Below are 18,644 nucleotides of genomic sequence, written 5' to 3'. Positions count from 1 at the left end.
TGACAAAATTTGATTTTTGCATTACTGTTATATGGCAACTTTAATTAAAGTGCCTCTTCTAAATCTTTAAGCCATTAGAGAGAAGAATGAATTTTATTCATTTAAGTTTTGTCGCAATGTACCCTCTCAAGTGCAGACCTGTTCATTTTTTCATTGTAAAATGCATAAACAATTTTTATGAATGGGTGGCAGCAAGACTTAGGATCTTTGCCTACCCGCATACCACGTTAAACCATCTCATCTAAATGCTCAAGTTGTTAAAGTAGGGAAATATTTATTCATTTAAATGTCTTCACATTTTATATATCCTACGAAAGCAAACTTAAGTGTTTTACTGCAAACAGGTCGCCATTTACTCACAGGATGGGTCCAAATGGCAAACCATATGATCTCTCGCCACAAGACACTGACATATCCTTTGTCAGCTCTGGAAGGAAAAGCATTGACATGTTTCCTTCATATTGTGAAAGCTTTGAAAGTGGTCATACCCCTTCCCAGCTTTCAGGCTTATCGGACATAGAAAATCACGCTTTTGAGTCATGGCAACTTGGACGAAAATCGGTAGGCACAATCCCACTGGAATTTTCGTATGCCTCACTTGAGGATGATAGAACATCCACATCACAGTCAATGGTAAGGTCGTCTCTTCTTAAGATCCACATACATCATTTACAAGACGTAAGTTACCTGCGAACATTATTATCTCTCCACATATTTGAAATTTTATCCACACACACACACACACATATATATATATATATATTTTTTTTTATGAGAAGTGGTTAATTAGTTTCAGACTAAGACATGGCAGAATTTACTATACAATTGACTGCTGATATTTGGATGTTTTCAATGCCTTTATGCTTTTAAAGTTTTTAAGTTCAATGAATTGGAAGAATGCGTTTAAAATGAGCACTTGTGTATGTATCTTGGAATTTAATTGTGAATTCCCCTCGACCTCAAGGAATGGGAATTAGAAAAGAATGTTTTTGGATACACCTAGGACATGGATTCTATGTGAATCAACGAATTAATTCTAGCAATTACATCTCCATCACTTCATTTCTTTCTGTATCCCTTGCTTTTGTTCTTGCTCTCCAAATGGCGCTTAATCCGTATCTTTAGACATGAAACGTGTTTTTCATAAAAATCCCTTTTATACCTTCGATGAAAGAGATAAGACCTCAGTGACATTTAGTACAATAAAAGTATGTAAGAAATCAGGCTTGTCATCTCCTGGATTCAAAATTTATATTTTTATTACGAGTTTTTCAATGATAAAAGAAGAAAAAAAGAAATTATTTCCTTTTCTGGAAATGATTAATGTGCTGGAAAATGGACATCCACTTCAAATATTTCTTCTAGATATCAGATATTGTTTATAGCAAATTTCAGAGTTTCTTTGCTATATTTGTGGAGAAAACTGGAGTTTTTATTAATCAATTTATGACTACAGGAGGAAATAGAAGCAGAAATGAGAAGGTTAAAGCTGGAGCTCAAGCAAACTATGGATATGTACAGTACCGCGTGCAAGGAAGCACTCTCAGCAAGACAAAAGGCACGAGAAACTTTCTGTTGCTCATGTCTTTAATAATTTGTGCAGTCTCTATAACATCTATAATTTAGGCAAAAGAGCTCCAGCACTGGAAAATGGAAGAACAACGAAGACTGGAAGAGGCTCGATTAGCAGAAGAAGCTGCATTGGCACTTGTAGAAAAGGAAAAGGCCAAGTCAAGGGCAGCCCTCGAGCATGCTGAAGCTGCACAGAGAATAGCAGAGTTAGAAGCACAAAAGCGAATTAATGCAGAAAGGAAAGCGCTAAAAGAAGCTGAAGAGAAGATTAAGGTACTAAATGCTTTGGCAAATTCAGATGTCAGATACAGGAAATACTCAATTGAGGAGATTGAAGTTGCCACGAATTATTTTTCACAAGGTCATAAGATTGGAGAAGGAGGTTATGGGCCAGTATATAAGTGCTATCTTGACCACACTCCTGTTGCAGTTAAGGTTCTTCGTCCTGATGCTACTCAAGGAAGATCTCAGTTTCAGCAAGAGGTATGTGAATGCAATAAAAATGCTTTCACAAAACATGGTTATACGTGAATCGGAAAAATGAGAAAAGAACAATGTATTGGATAGTAAATTGGCTTGTTAAACGAGAAGTCCACTGTAAGAAACCATGTTTCGGGAGCATGCCAATATGTTTTATATCAATCATGTACCTTCAATTTATATACAAGTGGTCCGTATCTCTAAATTTTAGTATTTTATTGTATCATTTCAATAATTCCAGGTTGAAATTTTGAGTGCTGTACGGCATCCCAACATGGTCCTTCTTCTAGGAGCCTGCCCTGAGTATGGTTGCTTAGTATATGAATACATGCCCAACGGAAGCTTAGAAGACCGTTTATTCCAGCATGGAAAAACTCCTCCACTATCTTGGCAGCAGAGGTTCCAAATCGCTGCTGAAATTGGCACGGGACTGCTTTTCCTCCATCAGATGAAGCCTGAGCCACTTGTGCATCGTGATCTAAAACCTGCCAATATTTTGCTTGACCGTAACTTAGTAAGTAAAATTGGTGATGTGGGCTTGGCCCGGCTCGTCCCTCCGTCTGTGGCAGACAGTGTCACTCAATACCTTGTGACATCTACTGCTGGAACATTCTGCTATATTGATCCTGAGTATCAACAAACTGGCATGCTTGGTGTTAAGTCCGACATATATTCACTTGGAATCATATTCTTACAGCTTCTTACAGGCAAGCCACCTATGGGTCTGACTCATCATGTTGAAAGAGCGATCAAGAAAGGGACTTTAGGTGAGATGCTCGATCCATCGATCCCTGATTGGCCGGTTGAAGAGGCCTTAAGCTTTGCAAAATTAGCACTCAAGTGTTCTGAACTACAAAGGAAAGACAGACCAGATCTTAGTAAGGTTATCCTGCCAGAATTGAACAAACTGAGAGTAATTGCACTAGATACCACTTCAAATTCTGCAGATCCGTGATCCAGCTGTAGCTACATTTCTGTGTCTAGAGTAACTGAGTAAGTTAACATACATCATCTTGGAAATTTTTTGGATATATTCTACGCATTGAACTTCATATATTGCTGCACATTTATAACCTACAAAAGGAATGAAACCCTGAAGTATACGAAAATCAATTTTCACCAAATACACTGGATTCAAAATTTATTTCTAATGGCATATTAAGACTCAAGATCCAATAGGCATCGAAATTTACTAATTGTGGAACTGCGTGGATCCTAATTGTATTGTATATTTTTCCTGTTGACTGCAGATTTTTTATGTGTTTCTTGAATTCAAGGGTATTTAAGCATTCTGTACATGTGTCATCTTAATATTCCCACATATGAGAGATGCAGAACAAGAAGTGAGATAATTGTAAATTGCTTCACAATATAGTGTGTGTTTGAGCCACATTATTTTGAAATAATGTATTTTGGAATAGTAGATTGATAGAGAATGTGTGGTTAAAAATGAGGAAAAGTTTTGAATTTACGTGTAATATTATTTTATTGAAGAATATATGGTTGAAATGATGTCAAATTCTTGTTTAAGAATGTATTTTTTTTTTTGAAAGAATGCGGCTCAAACAGGGCGTAAACTTTCAAGTGGCAAGTGGACATAGCTCTTACATTTAGGGTGTACCACTATAAATGTGTGTTTGTTTGGTACTGATTTCATTTTGCTTGATGCTAGGATTAGGATAAATGCACTAACACTAGGCCCATCAGCATCAAATGATCAAGGTAAAATTAATCAAGATTTTTAATGTATTCATATGAAATTTTAAGCTGCAGAAATCTGATGCCAGGTTCTCATCTATTGCTTTGGAGAACATCGAAGCAGTTCTATACAAATAGCACAAAGAACCAAGGGGCTATGCCTCATCACCAATGCCCATAGGGACGTCTATGGATTTTATCAATCAAATGGTTTGGAGAATTCCTCGAGGGCACAAGTTGAGAATGTTGGATAGGAGTTCTGGAATTTTGCCCATCCTTCACTATAATAGCATCTCCAGGATTTCAACTCCAACTTACATTTAGCTTGAAACTCAACCTAGCAGTGAAAGATCCTATACTTTCTGATTAACAAACAGTAACAGCTTATGAAAAATAAGTCATTTTTGTTGTCCATTTTCAATAGAACTTGCACACATGTACCATATGCTTTGTACATTCACAGCATGATTTGCTTTTGGTTTTACAACCTCTATACATAGATTCTTTGTTGTAAATAGTAAATTCTTCTTACATTCACAGCATTTGTGCACATATAATGTATCAGATGTACTCTTGACTAGGAGCTTAATTAACATAAAATAAATCGAACATTTGGTAAGTTACAGAGGCTGCCAGTGTCCTCTTACCATTCTACATTTACAGAATGCGAGAAAATTTAGACACGGTATTAGCCAATGAAAATCAAGTTTCATTGTCGGACTAAATCACAAAGCTGGTTAAGGATATCTGAAATTTTTCCAAAATGGTCAATAAGCTTGTCACCTTGGCGTCTAGCGAAATCAATCTGTACAGCATCCATGTTTTTCAGATCAGCTAATCTGTACTCCACATCCTCCGCTAGGTTTCCTTCAAGTATTGCATTAACCTGCATTGCATTTTCCCGTAGAATTTGAGCTAGTGTTTCTTCCTTTGTTTCTACATTGCTCTCCTCATCTGCACTTGAATACATCTTTTCATTTCTGCTGGATTGCTCTAACATTATTTTCCCACTCGTGACGTATCCCCATGGATTTAACCTTTGAATCTTGCGCTTTTGGCGCTTCATCCTCTGACCTTGCTTCTTGGTACCTAATGATACAAAATTATAAATTAGTAAACACAGATTAATCTTCTGTTTCCAACTAAAAGCTGCAAAAAATTTGAAAAGTATAATAAAAAACCATTAATGCATTTTAAAATCTACAACTTTCATCAAAAAATACTTTCAAAATATAAAATATAAGATTTAATCATACTGTGACTCTAGTTAATTGACATATATTCTGAAATACAACTAATTTTATGAACAAGTTCTTCACATACTGTATCGTCAACATTCACCGCCTTTAATAATAATCAATAACTTGTCCCCTAGATTAGCAAAAGAATTTCTTAAATGAACACCCTTACACATTACTCTGACGAAGTTGTTATAATGAAAATATCTGGTCTTTTTAAGAGAAAAAGAAAGGATTTTCAGAAATTAACACCCCAACTCATATACATCTCTGATGAAGGTTGCATGTGTTTTGTATAAATTGTAAATTATGGCCCTGTTTGTAGAGATTTTTTTAGAATAGATTTTGTTAAAGTTATTATTATTTTTTTTATTTAATTTTTTTTTTTTTTTTGGAGAATGTGCGGCTAAAAGTTGGGAAAAGTTTTAGGTTTACGTGCAAAATTATTGTATCGAGTGAATATGTGGTTGAAAATGAGTTTGGGAACAAGCCTATGAAATACAAAGACGAGTCATGTCATTCTTGCGGGAAGGAAAACTGATCTATGGATCTCCCAATTCTTGATTTGGCTCTTAAAAAAGAAGCAATGCATTAAGGGCCATCTGTGAGCTCATTTTACTTGAAAAAGGTACAACTTCTTAAGCGCAGCTTATATGGTATCAGCATTCACCACTGGATCTACTGCTTCCTATATTATAAATCATTTTTCAATGTCCTCAAGAATTACCATATTTGTGAAAACTACATCAAAAGCGCAACAAATTTCTAGGCCTAGATTGCTCAACAAGGGTTTAAATTTGCCGACTCAACAAACAAATTGAACTACAACAATAAAATTACCCGTTTCCAAGAAGAATGTGGTCGGAGGACCCTGCGCTTCTGGGTCAGAATCCGGGTCAGTATCCATCACAGACTGCACCTCCGCCACGGTCTCAACCTCAATCTCAGCCGCCGTGCCATGACTGTCGCTCTTCTTCCCTTTGGCCTTGACACACCTGTCAATTGCCCTAAAAACCTCGATATCCAATGATCCATTTGCTCCTCCTACGTCTCCTTCAATCTTCAACCTCTTGTATTCGTTTAATAATGCATCCCATTTTCTTTTGCACTGATTCAAGGTCCTGTTAACCTCTAGCGCATTGCAATTTTCCACTATTTGCTGCCATTTCTGGAAGGATGGCAACGTGCCACCCCATTCCGATTCCACCGCGTTGATCTCGTTTATAAGAATCACCGATTCCTGCACAGTCCAGTCCGGCGCGGCTTGCGACCGTGTTCGGCGCGAGCCGCCGCTCTGCTCTTCCATTTTACTACTTTTTTCTGGTTTTCGTTTGCAGCATTCAGGCGATTAAGCAATCTTAAAAAAAATAAAAGTAAAAAATAAATAAATAAAGATTGAACCCAATGTTAGAGAGCCGCCTCGCCGCTAGAGCTTTATAAGGGAGATAAATCATGAGATTTGTCCCCAACAGATCAGGAATAAGAGTTGTTTGTACACTGCGCCTATAAGAAGTGTAATTACATGTCTTAGGAATCGAACTCCCACACTGCGACCGTCAGCAAGACGTGAAATAACCTCACTTCTGTCCTTTCCACTACGGGGCTATGCCCCAAGGGATGAATAAGCAATCTTTCGATTCTTTTGTTGGCGGTCAATATACCCGTACTAGTACCAGATTAAGACTTTGTTTGTCGATCACTCTACCATATTTTTTTTTCTAATGTACTCATTTTCAATTACATATATCTTATTAAAATAATATTACACATGAATAAAAAAAAATTAACCATATATTTTAACATCAATCACTATTTCATAATACATTTTTTGAAATTAAAGGTGCACAAACCAGGCGTAAAGACACCAACAAGCATGTTTGTCTAAGCAAAGAAGCTAAAAAGTTACTTTTAAATAATTCTTTTACCATTTTTAAATAAGTGATTTTGATAGGTTAATTATTTATACTTAGGCGAAGCAGGTATCATAAATTGGAGTTGGAAATTACACCCACACATGTTTTCAATCTTTTAAATTCATAAATTTTTAATTCAAAAATTAAGTGCTAATTCAGAATATTAATATTAAAAAATTAAATTAATCTCAATATTCACCTCACCCCACCCCATCCCATCCGCGCTACCAAATTTCATTCACAAACAACAATTATTTCCTTTTTCTCACCTCCCTCCATCCTCTATTTAATCTCTCCCTTGCACGGATCACCTTCGCCAGAAGATAGGAGCATTTTTTAGAGAAGATGGCAGCCACGATGATCTGCACTACGATGATAAACAGTGTCATCGTCTTTACAAAACATCATCGCTGCAGCGACACTATGCTGAGAAATCGCTCAACGATGGTGTCGTCTCTGTACAATGGTGATGAAGTGTTCAAGGTGATTTTTGTGTTATTTCTTCATCTTTCGATATGCTGCTTAATCAGAGTTTTGGGTGATTTTTGTTGGTGGTTTATAAATTGTAGTTGTGGTGATAGTAGGGATGGCAACTTGGCTCACGGGCTCGGGCTGCCCGTGGCCCTGTCCGTAAAAAGCTTGAGCCGGCCCCACTCGAGGCTCGATTTGAGTTGTCGGGCCGAGCTCGAGCCGACCCGTATGGGTTGCGGGCAGGCTTGAAATTTTTTTAAAAAAATAAAGCAACTGCCTCTAAGGCAACTAGCTGCTACCTTTTTCATGGAAAAAAATCGAGCCAACTTGACTTGGTAAGGCTCGAGCCTCAATTTTTTGGCCTAGCTTTTGCTCGGCTCATTGACACCCCTAGGTGACGGTGTAGGTGGTGACTATAAAAGTTGAGTTGGTGGTGGTCGCAGTGTTGTGTGGTGGTGCTGGTAGTGACGGAGCAGGTGGTGGTCGTGCTGTGTTGAGGTGGTGCTGGTATCGACAGTGCAAGTGATCGTAGTAATGGCAATGATACAAGTGGTGGTGGTGGTGTTCGTCGCGACCTAGAGGAAATTTTGGTGTGGTTTCTTCTTCCTTCGATATGTTTCTTAATCAGTGTTTTGGGATGATTTTTATTGGTTATTGTTCGTGCTTTGCAAATGGTGGTGTTGTGCTTGCTGTGATTTCGGGGTATTTTGGTGTGGTTTCTCCTTTCTTCTATCTATTTCTTAGTTGGAGTTTTGGGATTGGTTTTTATTGGTTATTGTTGGTGTTTTGCAAATGGTGGTGAGATGATGGTGGCATGGCGGTGGTAGTGGCTCTTTCGATTGGTGTCAATGTGAATGGGAAATGGGTTGGGTTGGGTTGGGTTGGGTTGGGATGGGATGGGTGCGGTACGGTACGGTGAAAAAGTGTTTGTAATAAGGTGTTTGTGACCAACTATTTTGGGGTGGGAGTGGAATGATAAGTGTCTGTGATCATTTTATGATCAATTATTTAGATTACTGTGACCAACTATTGGTGTTGGAGGTGGGAGTGGGATGACTATTATTTGTAACCAACTATTTAGGTTTTTTTATCAAGTATTTGATTGATTTGTGATCAAATATTGGTGTTGGTGGTGGGATTGGGGTGGGATATTTGATATTTGTGACCAACTACTTAACATGTAATCTAAAAAATTGATAATTTGTGATCAATAATAATTTGTGATTGAGAAATAAATTGTAACTAACTAATTTGATAATTTGTGATCGAGAAATGGATTGTGATTTATAACATTTGTGATTGGTAATCGATAAGTAAATTGTGATCTATAAAAAAATGTATTTTTTGATCGAAAAATAATTTGTGATCAATTAATTGGATAATATGTGATTAGTAAATAAGTTGAGACCTATAAGTACATAATTATGATCATAAATTGTATAATTGTGACCTTAATATATGTAATTAATAAGATACTTTTAATTATTTATTTATCACCTAAGTTTGGAATTGTAAACTTGTTCTCTCAAAAATGGAATTGCCAAATACTTAAGGTCTGAGATATGAATGCGTTAAAGATTTATTAATATTTAAAAATCATGTAAAGTATAACAGTATATTTCTATAATCATCGAGCTCTAGACAACTAACATTTTGTCTAACTTATTTTCAATATTTCAAAGATGAAACAAGCCACAAAACTCATACTACTATTGCGTATGTAATTGTAGAGAAAATTAAATCCATGTCAATCATTCATGAATTGAAAATGTGCCTTAAATGTCAAAAATAAATAAAATCAAGAGTCAAAGATTCATGATATAAGTTTCATTGTAATCTTAGTACAAAAATAATCTAACGTAACAAAATATCTGAATTAAATAAATAAAGTTTAGACGATATCACCGAGCAAATGACAGAACATGATTAATTCACAAACTACTTGTATAATTATCGATGAATTATTGCACAAAAACATCTGAAATTATTTTCCTTCTTGTCCCCATGGCCGTCTGTCTTTTTCTCCCTGTTTGTCGTCTGTGTGTGTCTAATTCTTCCCCAATTTTTAGTCCTCTATTCGTGTATACATCTTCTTCCCTTTTTCTTTCTTTTTTTTTTTCAACCACAGCCAATTTGTCCAATTCCAATTGAATTCCAATCACTAGCAACTAGTCTAAAAGGAGTCCAAGCCCAAATAAACTATTATCCCTTTTCAAAGGGAAAAACTCGTAACTAAAAGGTTAGGTATCACTCATTTCAAAGCTAAGAACAAAGGTTTCAAATTTCAAAAATCAGATATTTATTAAAATTTCTTTACGATATAATTCATTAATTATATATTTTATTAATTAAATATATTAAGATCAATGATCTATACAATTTGATCACAAATTAATGATTTAGTTAGTCACGTATTATTTTTTGGTCATAAATAAGAATTTTATATGTCACAAACTACTTTATGGTTACAATTAAAAATTTTTATAAGTCACAATTTGTTCGTTGATCACAAATGAAAAATTTATAAATCACAATTTATTTATAGGTTACAAATCACAAAAATTATGAATCACAACTTATTATACAATCACGAATTATCAAAATATCGATCACAAATTAATAATTTTTTAGGTCACATATTATTTTTTGATCACAATTTGTCTTTTTCATTGGTTACAGATTAACCAATTTAATTATCACAATCAACCAAATAATTTGTGACCACTACCAACACTTGTAACCACCATCTTTTCACTGTCTCCAGTGGCACTATCACAGCCTCCTTCACCAAAACCACCACTATCTCTCGACAGTTACACCACCACATCAAAAAAATCAACCCATTTTAGAAAACATTACAACATCGTCGTGGCAGATCCAACACCAAGAAAAAAGTTTATTACAATCACCGTCGCAGCCACCACGACCACGATCACCACCAATACTGCTACAACCAACGTCGTCGTCGCCACAGCCAGCACCACCTCTTCCGCCACCACCACAACCAACAAAACCCACCCAAAAATCATTCCAGGATCACTACGAAACCAAATGCAAAATTATTGCATAACCATCATAAATCAGATCCAAAATATGATATCTGCTGCGCTTGGATCCCAAACCCACTGCTAAAATCACTCCACATCATGGCAATTACTGTTGCGCTCAGATGCCAAACCCACCACTAAAATCATTACACATGATTGGGAATAGCGACGACAGCATCATCACCACTGCATGATGCCCACTGTGCTCAAATCTAAAGCAAATCCTAAAATCACTAGACATCACCGTGATGACCGCATGGCGACGACAGCAACGGCAACGGCAACGGTGCTACTGCAACGGTGTCGAGCGACATCTTCGCTCAACATGCCAGCAGTAGTGGTGACGATGGTTTGGTGGTGCTAGCAAGGATGGTGGCGGCGCGCAGGTGACTAGAGACATGAGAGAGGTTGGGATTGAGAGAGAACAGAGAATGGAGAGGATGAAAGTGATTAGGTTTTCAGTATGTATGGTTGAGTAAGATGAATACATATATTTAATTTGGTAATATAATTATTAATATTTAAAATATATTAATTAATTTACAAAACATCTAATTTTGAAATAGTGAATTTAATATATGATTTATGAAATGGAATCTCTAAGTATCTTCTCTCTAGTAATTTAGATTTTGAGAAATCAAAAAATTATTTTTTAACCCATTTAGTTAATTTTGTAGAAGTGTTTTTTAATGAAATAACTGACTTAATGTAGCTTTCAAAAGAAGAAGTTCTTTTAGAAATTAATTTCCAAACACCATTTTGGGTACTTTTTTGAGGAGGTTCTTCAAGAAGTAAAAGCAAAAGCAAAGTCAATTGAGAGAAGGTCTCAACACATGTTAGGTTTTGCATGGACAGTATTTGGTGATCAAGTTAGTTTGGTCTATAAATTTGTCCACGTTACTCATTCTTTATTTTTATTTTGTCATGATTGCATTAAATATTTCAAATACTGACATACAAAAATTTAATAAAATAAGGATAAATAATAAATAATTTTTGAAAAAAGTAAAATGTATAAAGAGCAAAAAGTGAGTATAATTTTTTTCCCTTTAAATTTAAAAATGGTTTGTATTATGATCAAGGCACAATTTGAAAATAAAAAGTCTTTTAAATATGCTCTTGGATGATACCATCTTAGATTACGCGAGTTTCTTATTTTTAAAACTTAATTAAATATTAATTTCAATGAAAAACTCTTCGAATCTATTTTTAGAAAAATTATTACCTCTTCTTCAGTCACTCAAAAGGTCAAAGTATTATGTCTGCCCATATAAGCCAACCATTGAATTGAAATTTTAAAGAATTTCGATCAATAAAAGCATAACAATGATAAATACGTTGTTCTTCTTTCGGGTGATTCAAAATTAGAGGATAAAATCATAAATCACTAAGCATTTTTTTTCGAAACTCATCTAAAAGTTGGATGTGATTTTAATGTCAAAGTTGAAGCTTTTGTGACACGAAAATCCAAAATTTGCATATTTAAATAGGATATGAACTAGAAACTTCACACTTTTAAAAGTTGAGGACCCATAACTATACCACGTTAAAGGTTGGGAACAGGTTTGACAAAGTTTGCCCCTATTCCGAGTTCGGGTTTGTCTCTTCCCCATTTGATCCCCCGTTGCTCATTCACTACCAAGCAACTTCCTCTTTTATGCTCCAAACCAAATAGGTAAAATTTATACTACTAGTCCTTTTTCATTTTATCTCTGTAGTACTCTGTTCCACAATGCTGTTCTAGATTGCATTTTTGTTCTAATCAACTTCAATGTTCTATGATGAGGAATTTTTTTAACCAAATTCAGTTTGATAGTTTTTCCTTTCTGAATTGGCAATAATCATGAAAACCCATTTGAATTTTGATGCTTTTGTTTGTGGGTTCAATTTGATGTTGGCATAATCATTGAATTTTAAGACGCTAAACCACCCAATTGAGTTAAATCATTATATAGTTGAACTCTGTATACAAGTGGAAACGTCTCTTGATAAAGGATATGGGTATTTCGATGTCTAGAATTGACACGAGTTTTGCAGGACTAAGTACCTCCGTCATATTGGTATGACCCCGTTTTTCATTATTGCGAGAAATTGTTGTCATATACAAGGTATACTTGAAAAGGTAGATTTAATTTATTTTCACTGTGGATTAGATGGAGTTTAGACTAGGTTGGTTTTAGAATTATCTTGAATGCACCTTTCTTTCTATTTGTTAGGAGTTAGGTTTGGCAGAAGAGAATACAGTGAAGAACGGCAATAATCCCTTCTCGATTACTCGAATCACTTTTTCTCTACAAGTTAAACCTTGTATGGATACAAAGTGTGTCTTTTAAAGATACTAGTGTGACGCACGTGCAAGGCACGTGACACAACATAATTGACAATGTAATAGCGTAAATGTAAAAACATGTGGATAGGTGCGATTTTACTGCAGTTCCAATGTGTCAAAAATTGAGTTATACAATGCTAAATATTTGTCTGCAGTACAGGATAACAAATTTTACCCCAACTGCATGGTAGGGTTCATTGAGATACCAGTCAATCAATCCCCTATCCCAACTCTGAAATTTCTTAGTTGATTAAGAAAATGAATATTATTTCAATTTGGATTATGACCATCTTTTAGCATAAAGCTCTATCAGAAGCACAATTACATTATCTCCTTGATAGCATTTTTATGAAAGTTCCAGAATTTTAGTCTTTGAGCAATCTGGTTGAAGAGAGGCAGTGTGGTCAGCATTTCAAAACCTTGTGGAAACTACCAATCTGGAGTACGATAGGGGTAGAAGGAATTTCCGGTGGGTTCCTCGAACAATGTGATATCTTACACCAGGTCAATTGGTATTTTTGCGTATCCTCCTATTTTACAAAAATAGAAATTTAGGTAAATGATCTTAGCAATCTACATGGAAGGTTACTGAAGAACAAAAAAATGTTCTCATCATTTTTCCAACTCAATAAGTGGTTTGCTTGCTATAGCCTTCAAGGGGTCATATTTTACTCAATCTAATAATGCAGATACTGAGAGTAGATCATTAATCTACCAAACATTATCTATCAACTAAGCATCCAGCAGTACAGAACAAAACCAACCTAAAATCATTATACAATTGGACAAAATTTTAACAAACTGTAACTTACCCTTTTTCTCATATGTTCTGGGTTACCAATGGTATCTCCCAGAATAGGTCGAAGCTCCAAATCTTTTACAAGCATCTTCCAACACCCTCTACTTAACACAAGTAAAATACTCATGCACTTATAGTATTGTAAAATGGCAGTCAAACAAAATTTTAATGAGAGAGAGAGAGAGAGAGAGAGAGAGAGAGACTTTGCCAAAGCAGGATGATAAGAAGATGTTCATATTGGTGCGCTCTTCTCCTCTCGAACCCTCAACAACTGATGTTCTTTAGCTGTAGTCTCTGACCTTTTGGCAGCTTTCCCATTCAAAATGCCAGCACCACTACTATAACTTGTCATTGCCAAGCTCGACATCCACATTAAAGTCCTTTAAATCCAATTCTGCTCTAGACACTATTATATGAGTCGAGAACTCGATATTAGAAGTACGTATTCCGCTATTTTGAAGCGCTGCTAGAAACTGAGCTGTGAAGAGTGAACTTGGATAGGCAGTGGACTTCCCAAAGGTAGAATTGGGATATTGCCCATAAACACAAGACATGTCCATTTTGTTTCTCTTTTAATATAAACAACATCTGCACCAATATATCACCAATTAAAAAATGGAAAATAAGCTCTCAAAATTCAACCAAAATTTGGGTTTCATTTTAGGCAATTAATATGTAAAGTTACTAGCGCAGCAGCGCTCAACCTAAATGTGATTTTTTTTTTTCTTGGACTATATGATTAGATAATAATTGTGGATTTTGTATGAATTTCTAAAGACTATATGTACATATATATTTCATCGTTGTAGAATTATACCATGTAATTGAGCAATGAAAAGTGGATTTACACGAGACCACCTTAACAACCAAGACGTAATCAACACGAGTATCATGCTAAATGAAAAACAAAACAAGTTTTTCCATTCAAATCACATAAGAAGCATGATCTATCATTAGCAGTGCCAATGAACATAAATTATTGTTATTACTCAGAAAAATGATTATGCCTGATTTAGGATTTGGTGTCTGTAATCTGTAGATGATCATAAAAATCAATAGAAAGACTTCAAATTCTAAACCCTTCACATAAAAATGAAATCTACACAACATACACACAGAAACACACTAAAACATAAGAAAATCACACCAAAAGCAAAAAAAAACCGTACAGATCCCTGCATAGGAACAATTTACTCCATCGTTAATCCTGTTTTGACCTAAAAAAGATCACAAAAATTAACCCAAATTACTTTCATCAAAAAGCGAAAATGTTAACAAATTTACACTTAAAAATGCTCACTCAGCGATGAAACTAATTAATAAATAATTATTATCAAAATTCGAAAAACAAAAATTTTATTCTTAGAATTGATTCAAATAGTTGCCTCATCAACTGAGAAAAAGCTGTACATACCGAAGAAGGAAGATGGGCACGTTCAACATGGTGGCAACCAAATTATTGGTCGTAGATCGGCGATTCCATGAGGGGAAGGAAAAGGAAAGCTGAACAACAGCATGTGAGAGAAGAAAACGAAATAGAAAAAAGAGAATATGAAATGATGGGTTTGTGTGGGGAAATGGATGCGGCATGGCGTAGCGTGTGAAAATAATGATGCAAACGTAATTGAAAGACGATTGTAGATGAATTCCAATAATAGTGAGATAAAAAATAACTTAGTTGTCGAATAGAGGGGGGAAAGGGCACGCAACCCTATGAATAGTGCTAAAACCAACTCACTCTTTTAGGAGAGTAGGACATGTTCAAGGAATCTGATAACTGGTTCTTCAGCTTATGGAGCAATTAAATTTGCTGAGCACCGAGTGAATTTGCTTAACTTGGAATTTCTGTCTCATTTTTACACTAAAAGTAAATTGTACATCAAAGCATATCTCTTTGCTTCTAATTTAATATTGTACAAGTGATGAGATTCAATCTGTTTCGATCTTCTCATTGAAGATTACCGCCAAGTACTACTTCAAGCCGGAGAGACTCATGCAACTCATCACTGACTGGAAATTTCTTCCATGAAGAATGACATCAAAATTCACCGAGCAGAGCACAAGGTTATCTTATGAATATTCCAGTCCCGAATCTCAATAAATGGTGAAAGCCACTGAAGAATTTCTATATTCAATTTACCAAGCTAAAGGCTGGAACTTTCTGAATTCCAGCATCCACCATTGCTTTCCTAAACTCAGCAGCACGAGTCCATACCTCTGCTCCGGCAAAAAGGCTAGATAAAAGCACATACCGTCCACTATGATAAGGTTGTAAGTGAATTAATTGTCTTCCTACTTCATTCCCCAACTCGACAGCCCCGTGAAGTCTACAAGCACTCAATAAAGCCCCCAACACAGTGGCATCAGCCTTGAAAGGCATGCTCCTTACAAACCTGTATGCTTCTTCCAAAAGCCCGGCTCTTCCTAAGAGATCGACTACACATCCATAGTGTTCCATTCTTGGAGCAATGTTAAAGTCATGCGACATTGAATGAAACAATGCCAAACCCAAGTCCACAAACTTGGCACGAGCACAAGCTGATAGGACCCCAACAAATGTGACTTCATTTGGCTGCAAAGCATGAGACTTCATTCTCTCAAACATGTCCAAGACCTGCCTTTCCATGCCATTCGATGCCAGTGAACATATGATAGAATTCCAAGTACACACCTCCTTAATAGCCATAGAATTAAACATATTCATGGCATAGCCCAAGCAACCCATTTTACCGTAGAATGCTATCAACGACGTGCCTATAAAAACACTCAACTCTTTCTCAATCTTAATCATATATCCATGTATTTGTTTCCCTTGATTCAACGAGCAGCCATCTTCCCCATTCGCACACGAGGAAAGAACACTGACAAATGTAGCCTCAGTTGGCTTTAAATAGCCACTGATTACATCCTCATGAACCATCATTTTTCCAAAAAGCCAAATAGCCTCCCTAAAGCACCCGTTTCTATAATACCCACTGATAACACTCGTCCATGAGTAAATATCTCTCTTCGCCATACCTGAAAACATCGAAACGGCCAATCCCATCTCCCCATTTTTCCCAAAAGCATCAAGCATCGCATTTTGCGAAATAATACATGGCTCATGCATTTCGTCAAACACCTTATACGCACTACTCAAATCACCCATTTGCGAGTAGACAGACATCAAAGATGTTTGTACAAACGGATCATCAACTATCCCCCTTTTAGCACACTGTCCATGAAAGGAACAACACGAATTAAAGCCCAAATAGGGCGATGAAATAGAGGTTATTGCTTTGAGGACAGAAGGGAATGTATGGTTATTGGGTGGCGCTTGGTGGTGAAGCATGTGGGTGAAGAGGAGGAGGGTGGTACGGGGTTGACGGAGATTCAAGTAGGCTCTGATGAGAGTGTTGTAGAGGAGAGTATTGATCCATTGATCGGTAATATGGAAGTAGCCATTGGTGGTTAACAAGGAATGGATTTGTTCAACTTGGTTTGAGTATTTGCTGAACCGCTGCAGAAGGTGGAGTAGAAGTTGAGGTGAAAGTAGATTCGACATTACTATTCCGCCTCCGCCATGCCTCTTTATTGTGCATTATTTAGGGTTCTTTTCACTAATTTTTGCTCTGGATTTTTAATCTTTTGTCCGTGTATATCCTCTTCCTTAAACCAAAGAGTAGCTATGTGTGATATATAAAGAACATTATAGGCTCCAAATAATTTTTTGTAATGGGAGTGTTGCTTGTTATAAAGGGTTTCACCAACTCTCTTGACTATCATCATTGCTTTGTCTATGGCTGACCTATTCATCAGGTGGATGTCAATTGTCAACAACGCCTTCATCCGCGGTCAGGGATGGAGAGAGAACACAGACCTACATCAAGCCCAATTCTGGTGAAAATAAATAAATTTCTATATGTCGGATCAATATAAAAATATATATATAAATAAATAATTGTTCCCCACCTCCCCCCCCCGGGGGTCCCTCACTCTTCCCCTGTCAGTGGCCATTTCCATGAGAAAGTCTTCATCTCTCATTTTATACATCAATGGATTTCTGACAATTTACTTTTTGGTCTATGCTCATGACTTTGATGAGAAGAGACTCTCAATCATTAATACTCTTCAATTGATGCTACACAATATCAGAGTTTAATTGGTGGCTTTCGTGGTGCTCTAAAAAGCAACGGACAGTGGCTCGTTCATCTACTAAAGATGAGTACCCATCTGTTGCTTCTGCCATAGCTGAAACCTCAAGGGTTTGTAACTTGCTGGACGAATTAGGCATGCCACTTCAACAGCCTTCTCGTCTCCTTCGACAACCTAGGTACAACCTATCTTTATGCCAATCTAATCTCACTCTCGAATGAAACAGGATAAGTACAGCCAAATTGCTAAACTTTTATGTCGTCAAAATATTGGATTCTGTTATAAAATGAGAGGAAAAGAGAATAGAGAATACTCAATAAACTTTTATGTGTATTATTGAAAACCAAAGCCCTATATTTATAGGTAAGAATCAGGGATACAATGGTAATAATTTTTAGGGCTACAAGGGTACAAATGTCATTCATTAATAAACTTTAATGGACTTTTCATTTACAACACTCCTCCTTGAATGACATATTACAAAATATTTGCCTCGTTAAAACCTTGTTTGACAAAAATCTAATGGAAAAAAAAAATCAAACGAAGGAAAAAGAGTACAGTTATTTTGGAGTATTAAAATTAAATGCTGTCTCATTAAAACCTTGTTAGGAAAACCCAATAGGACAAAATCTAAGCGAAGGAAAAAGAGTACAGCCACTCCCCCTGATATTGATCACTGAAAATCTTTGAGTCGACGCATTTTAATCTCATGAACTAATTTCTTGAATGTAGATATTGGCAGCGCTTTTGTGAATAGATCAGCCACATTGTCACTTGAGCGAATTTGTTGAATATCAATGTCACAATTCTTCTGAAGTTCATGTGTATGAAAGAATTTTGGAGAAATATGTTTCGTCCTGTCGCCTTTGATATAGCCTCCCTTGAATTGTGCGATACAAGCTGCATTATCTTCAAACAAAATTGTTGGACTATCTTTTGTTGAAGTCAATCCACGTGATGATT

General features: G+C 36.0%; 3 protein-coding genes across 14 annotated transcripts; 1 reads left to right on the top strand and 2 right to left on the bottom strand.

The window, feature by feature from the left end:
- Nucleotides 1-347: 347 nt before the first annotated feature.
- LOC111393192 (U-box domain-containing protein 34) lies at nt 348-4,265 on the top strand. Of its 8 annotated transcripts, none has more exons than XR_002702374.1 (6): nt 348-633; nt 1,457-1,558; nt 1,627-2,055; nt 2,294-3,045; nt 3,725-3,774; nt 3,875-4,265. XR_002702374.1 is itself a non-coding variant. In XM_023018614.1 (5 exons), exons 1-4 carry the CDS (start codon nt 364-366, stop codon nt 3,005-3,007), a joined length of 1,515 nt encoding a protein of 504 aa, XP_022874382.1. In that variant the 5' UTR covers nt 348-363; the 3' UTR covers nt 3,008-3,045; nt 3,840-4,265. The 8 variants fall into 8 exon arrangements, 5 of the variants coding, with proteins under 5 accessions (XP_022874382.1, XP_022874384.1, XP_022874383.1 ...); XR_002702373.1 differs by having other exon boundaries at nt 3,840-4,265; XR_002702372.1 differs by having other exon boundaries at nt 3,826-4,265.
- Nucleotides 4,138-6,354, bottom strand: LOC111393194 (trihelix transcription factor ASR3). The gene is made up of 2 exons (XM_023018618.1): nt 5,829-6,354; nt 4,138-4,839 (listed from the first exon to the last, which is right to left on the bottom strand). Exons 1-2 carry the CDS (start codon nt 6,292-6,294, stop codon nt 4,460-4,462), a joined length of 846 nt encoding a protein of 281 aa, XP_022874386.1. The 5' UTR covers nt 6,295-6,354; the 3' UTR covers nt 4,138-4,459.
- Nucleotides 6,355-12,822: 6,468 nt separating this feature from the next.
- LOC111393191 (putative pentatricopeptide repeat-containing protein At1g10330) lies at nt 12,823-17,456 on the bottom strand. 5 transcript variants are annotated; one of them, XM_023018612.1, is made up of 4 exons: nt 14,962-17,456; nt 13,751-14,764; nt 13,561-13,648; nt 12,823-13,278 (listed from the first exon to the last, which is right to left on the bottom strand). In XM_023018612.1, exon 1 carries the CDS (start codon nt 17,089-17,091, stop codon nt 15,679-15,681), a length of 1,413 nt encoding a protein of 470 aa, XP_022874380.1. In that variant the 5' UTR covers nt 17,092-17,456; the 3' UTR covers nt 12,823-13,278; nt 13,561-13,648; nt 13,751-14,764; nt 14,962-15,678. The 5 variants fall into 5 exon arrangements, with proteins under 5 accessions (XP_022874380.1, XP_022874379.1, XP_022874378.1 ...); XM_023018611.1 differs by lacking the exon at nt 12,823-13,278 and having other exon boundaries at nt 13,286-13,648; XM_023018610.1 differs by lacking the exon at nt 12,823-13,278 and having other exon boundaries at nt 13,629-14,135; nt 14,717-14,764.
- Between the last annotated feature and the right edge of the window lie 1,188 nt (nt 17,457-18,644).

This window comes from Olea europaea, chromosome 4, assembly GCF_002742605.1.
Source record: "Olea europaea var. sylvestris chromosome 4, O_europaea_v1, whole genome shotgun sequence".
NCBI classification, from domain to species: Eukaryota; Viridiplantae; Streptophyta; class Magnoliopsida; order Lamiales; family Oleaceae; genus Olea; species Olea europaea.
The sequence above is the reverse complement of the archived record's forward strand: the minus strand, read 5'-3'. Positions and strand labels throughout refer to the sequence as shown.

Coding starts and splice junctions, on each gene's coding strand:
- LOC111393191 (XM_023018612.1), bottom strand. CDS start 17,091: ATGTCGAATCTACTTTCACCTCAACTTCTACTCCACCTTCTGCAGCGG.
- LOC111393194 (XM_023018618.1), bottom strand. CDS start 6,294: ATGGAAGAGCAGAGCGGCGGCTCGCGCCGAACACGGTCGCAAGCCGCG. Junction 4,840..5,828: donor CACATTCTTCTTGGAAACGG/GTAATTTTATTG, acceptor TTGTATCATTAG/GTACCAAGAAGCAAGGTCAG.
- LOC111393192 (XM_023018614.1), top strand. CDS start 364: ATGGGTCCAAATGGCAAACCATATGATCTCTCGCCACAAGACACTGAC. Junction 1,559..1,626: donor CACTCTCAGCAAGACAAAAG/GCACGAGAAACT, acceptor TCTATAATTTAG/GCAAAAGAGCTCCAGCACTG. Junction 2,056..2,293: donor GATCTCAGTTTCAGCAAGAG/GTATGTGAATGC, acceptor CAATAATTCCAG/GTTGAAATTTTGAGTGCTGT.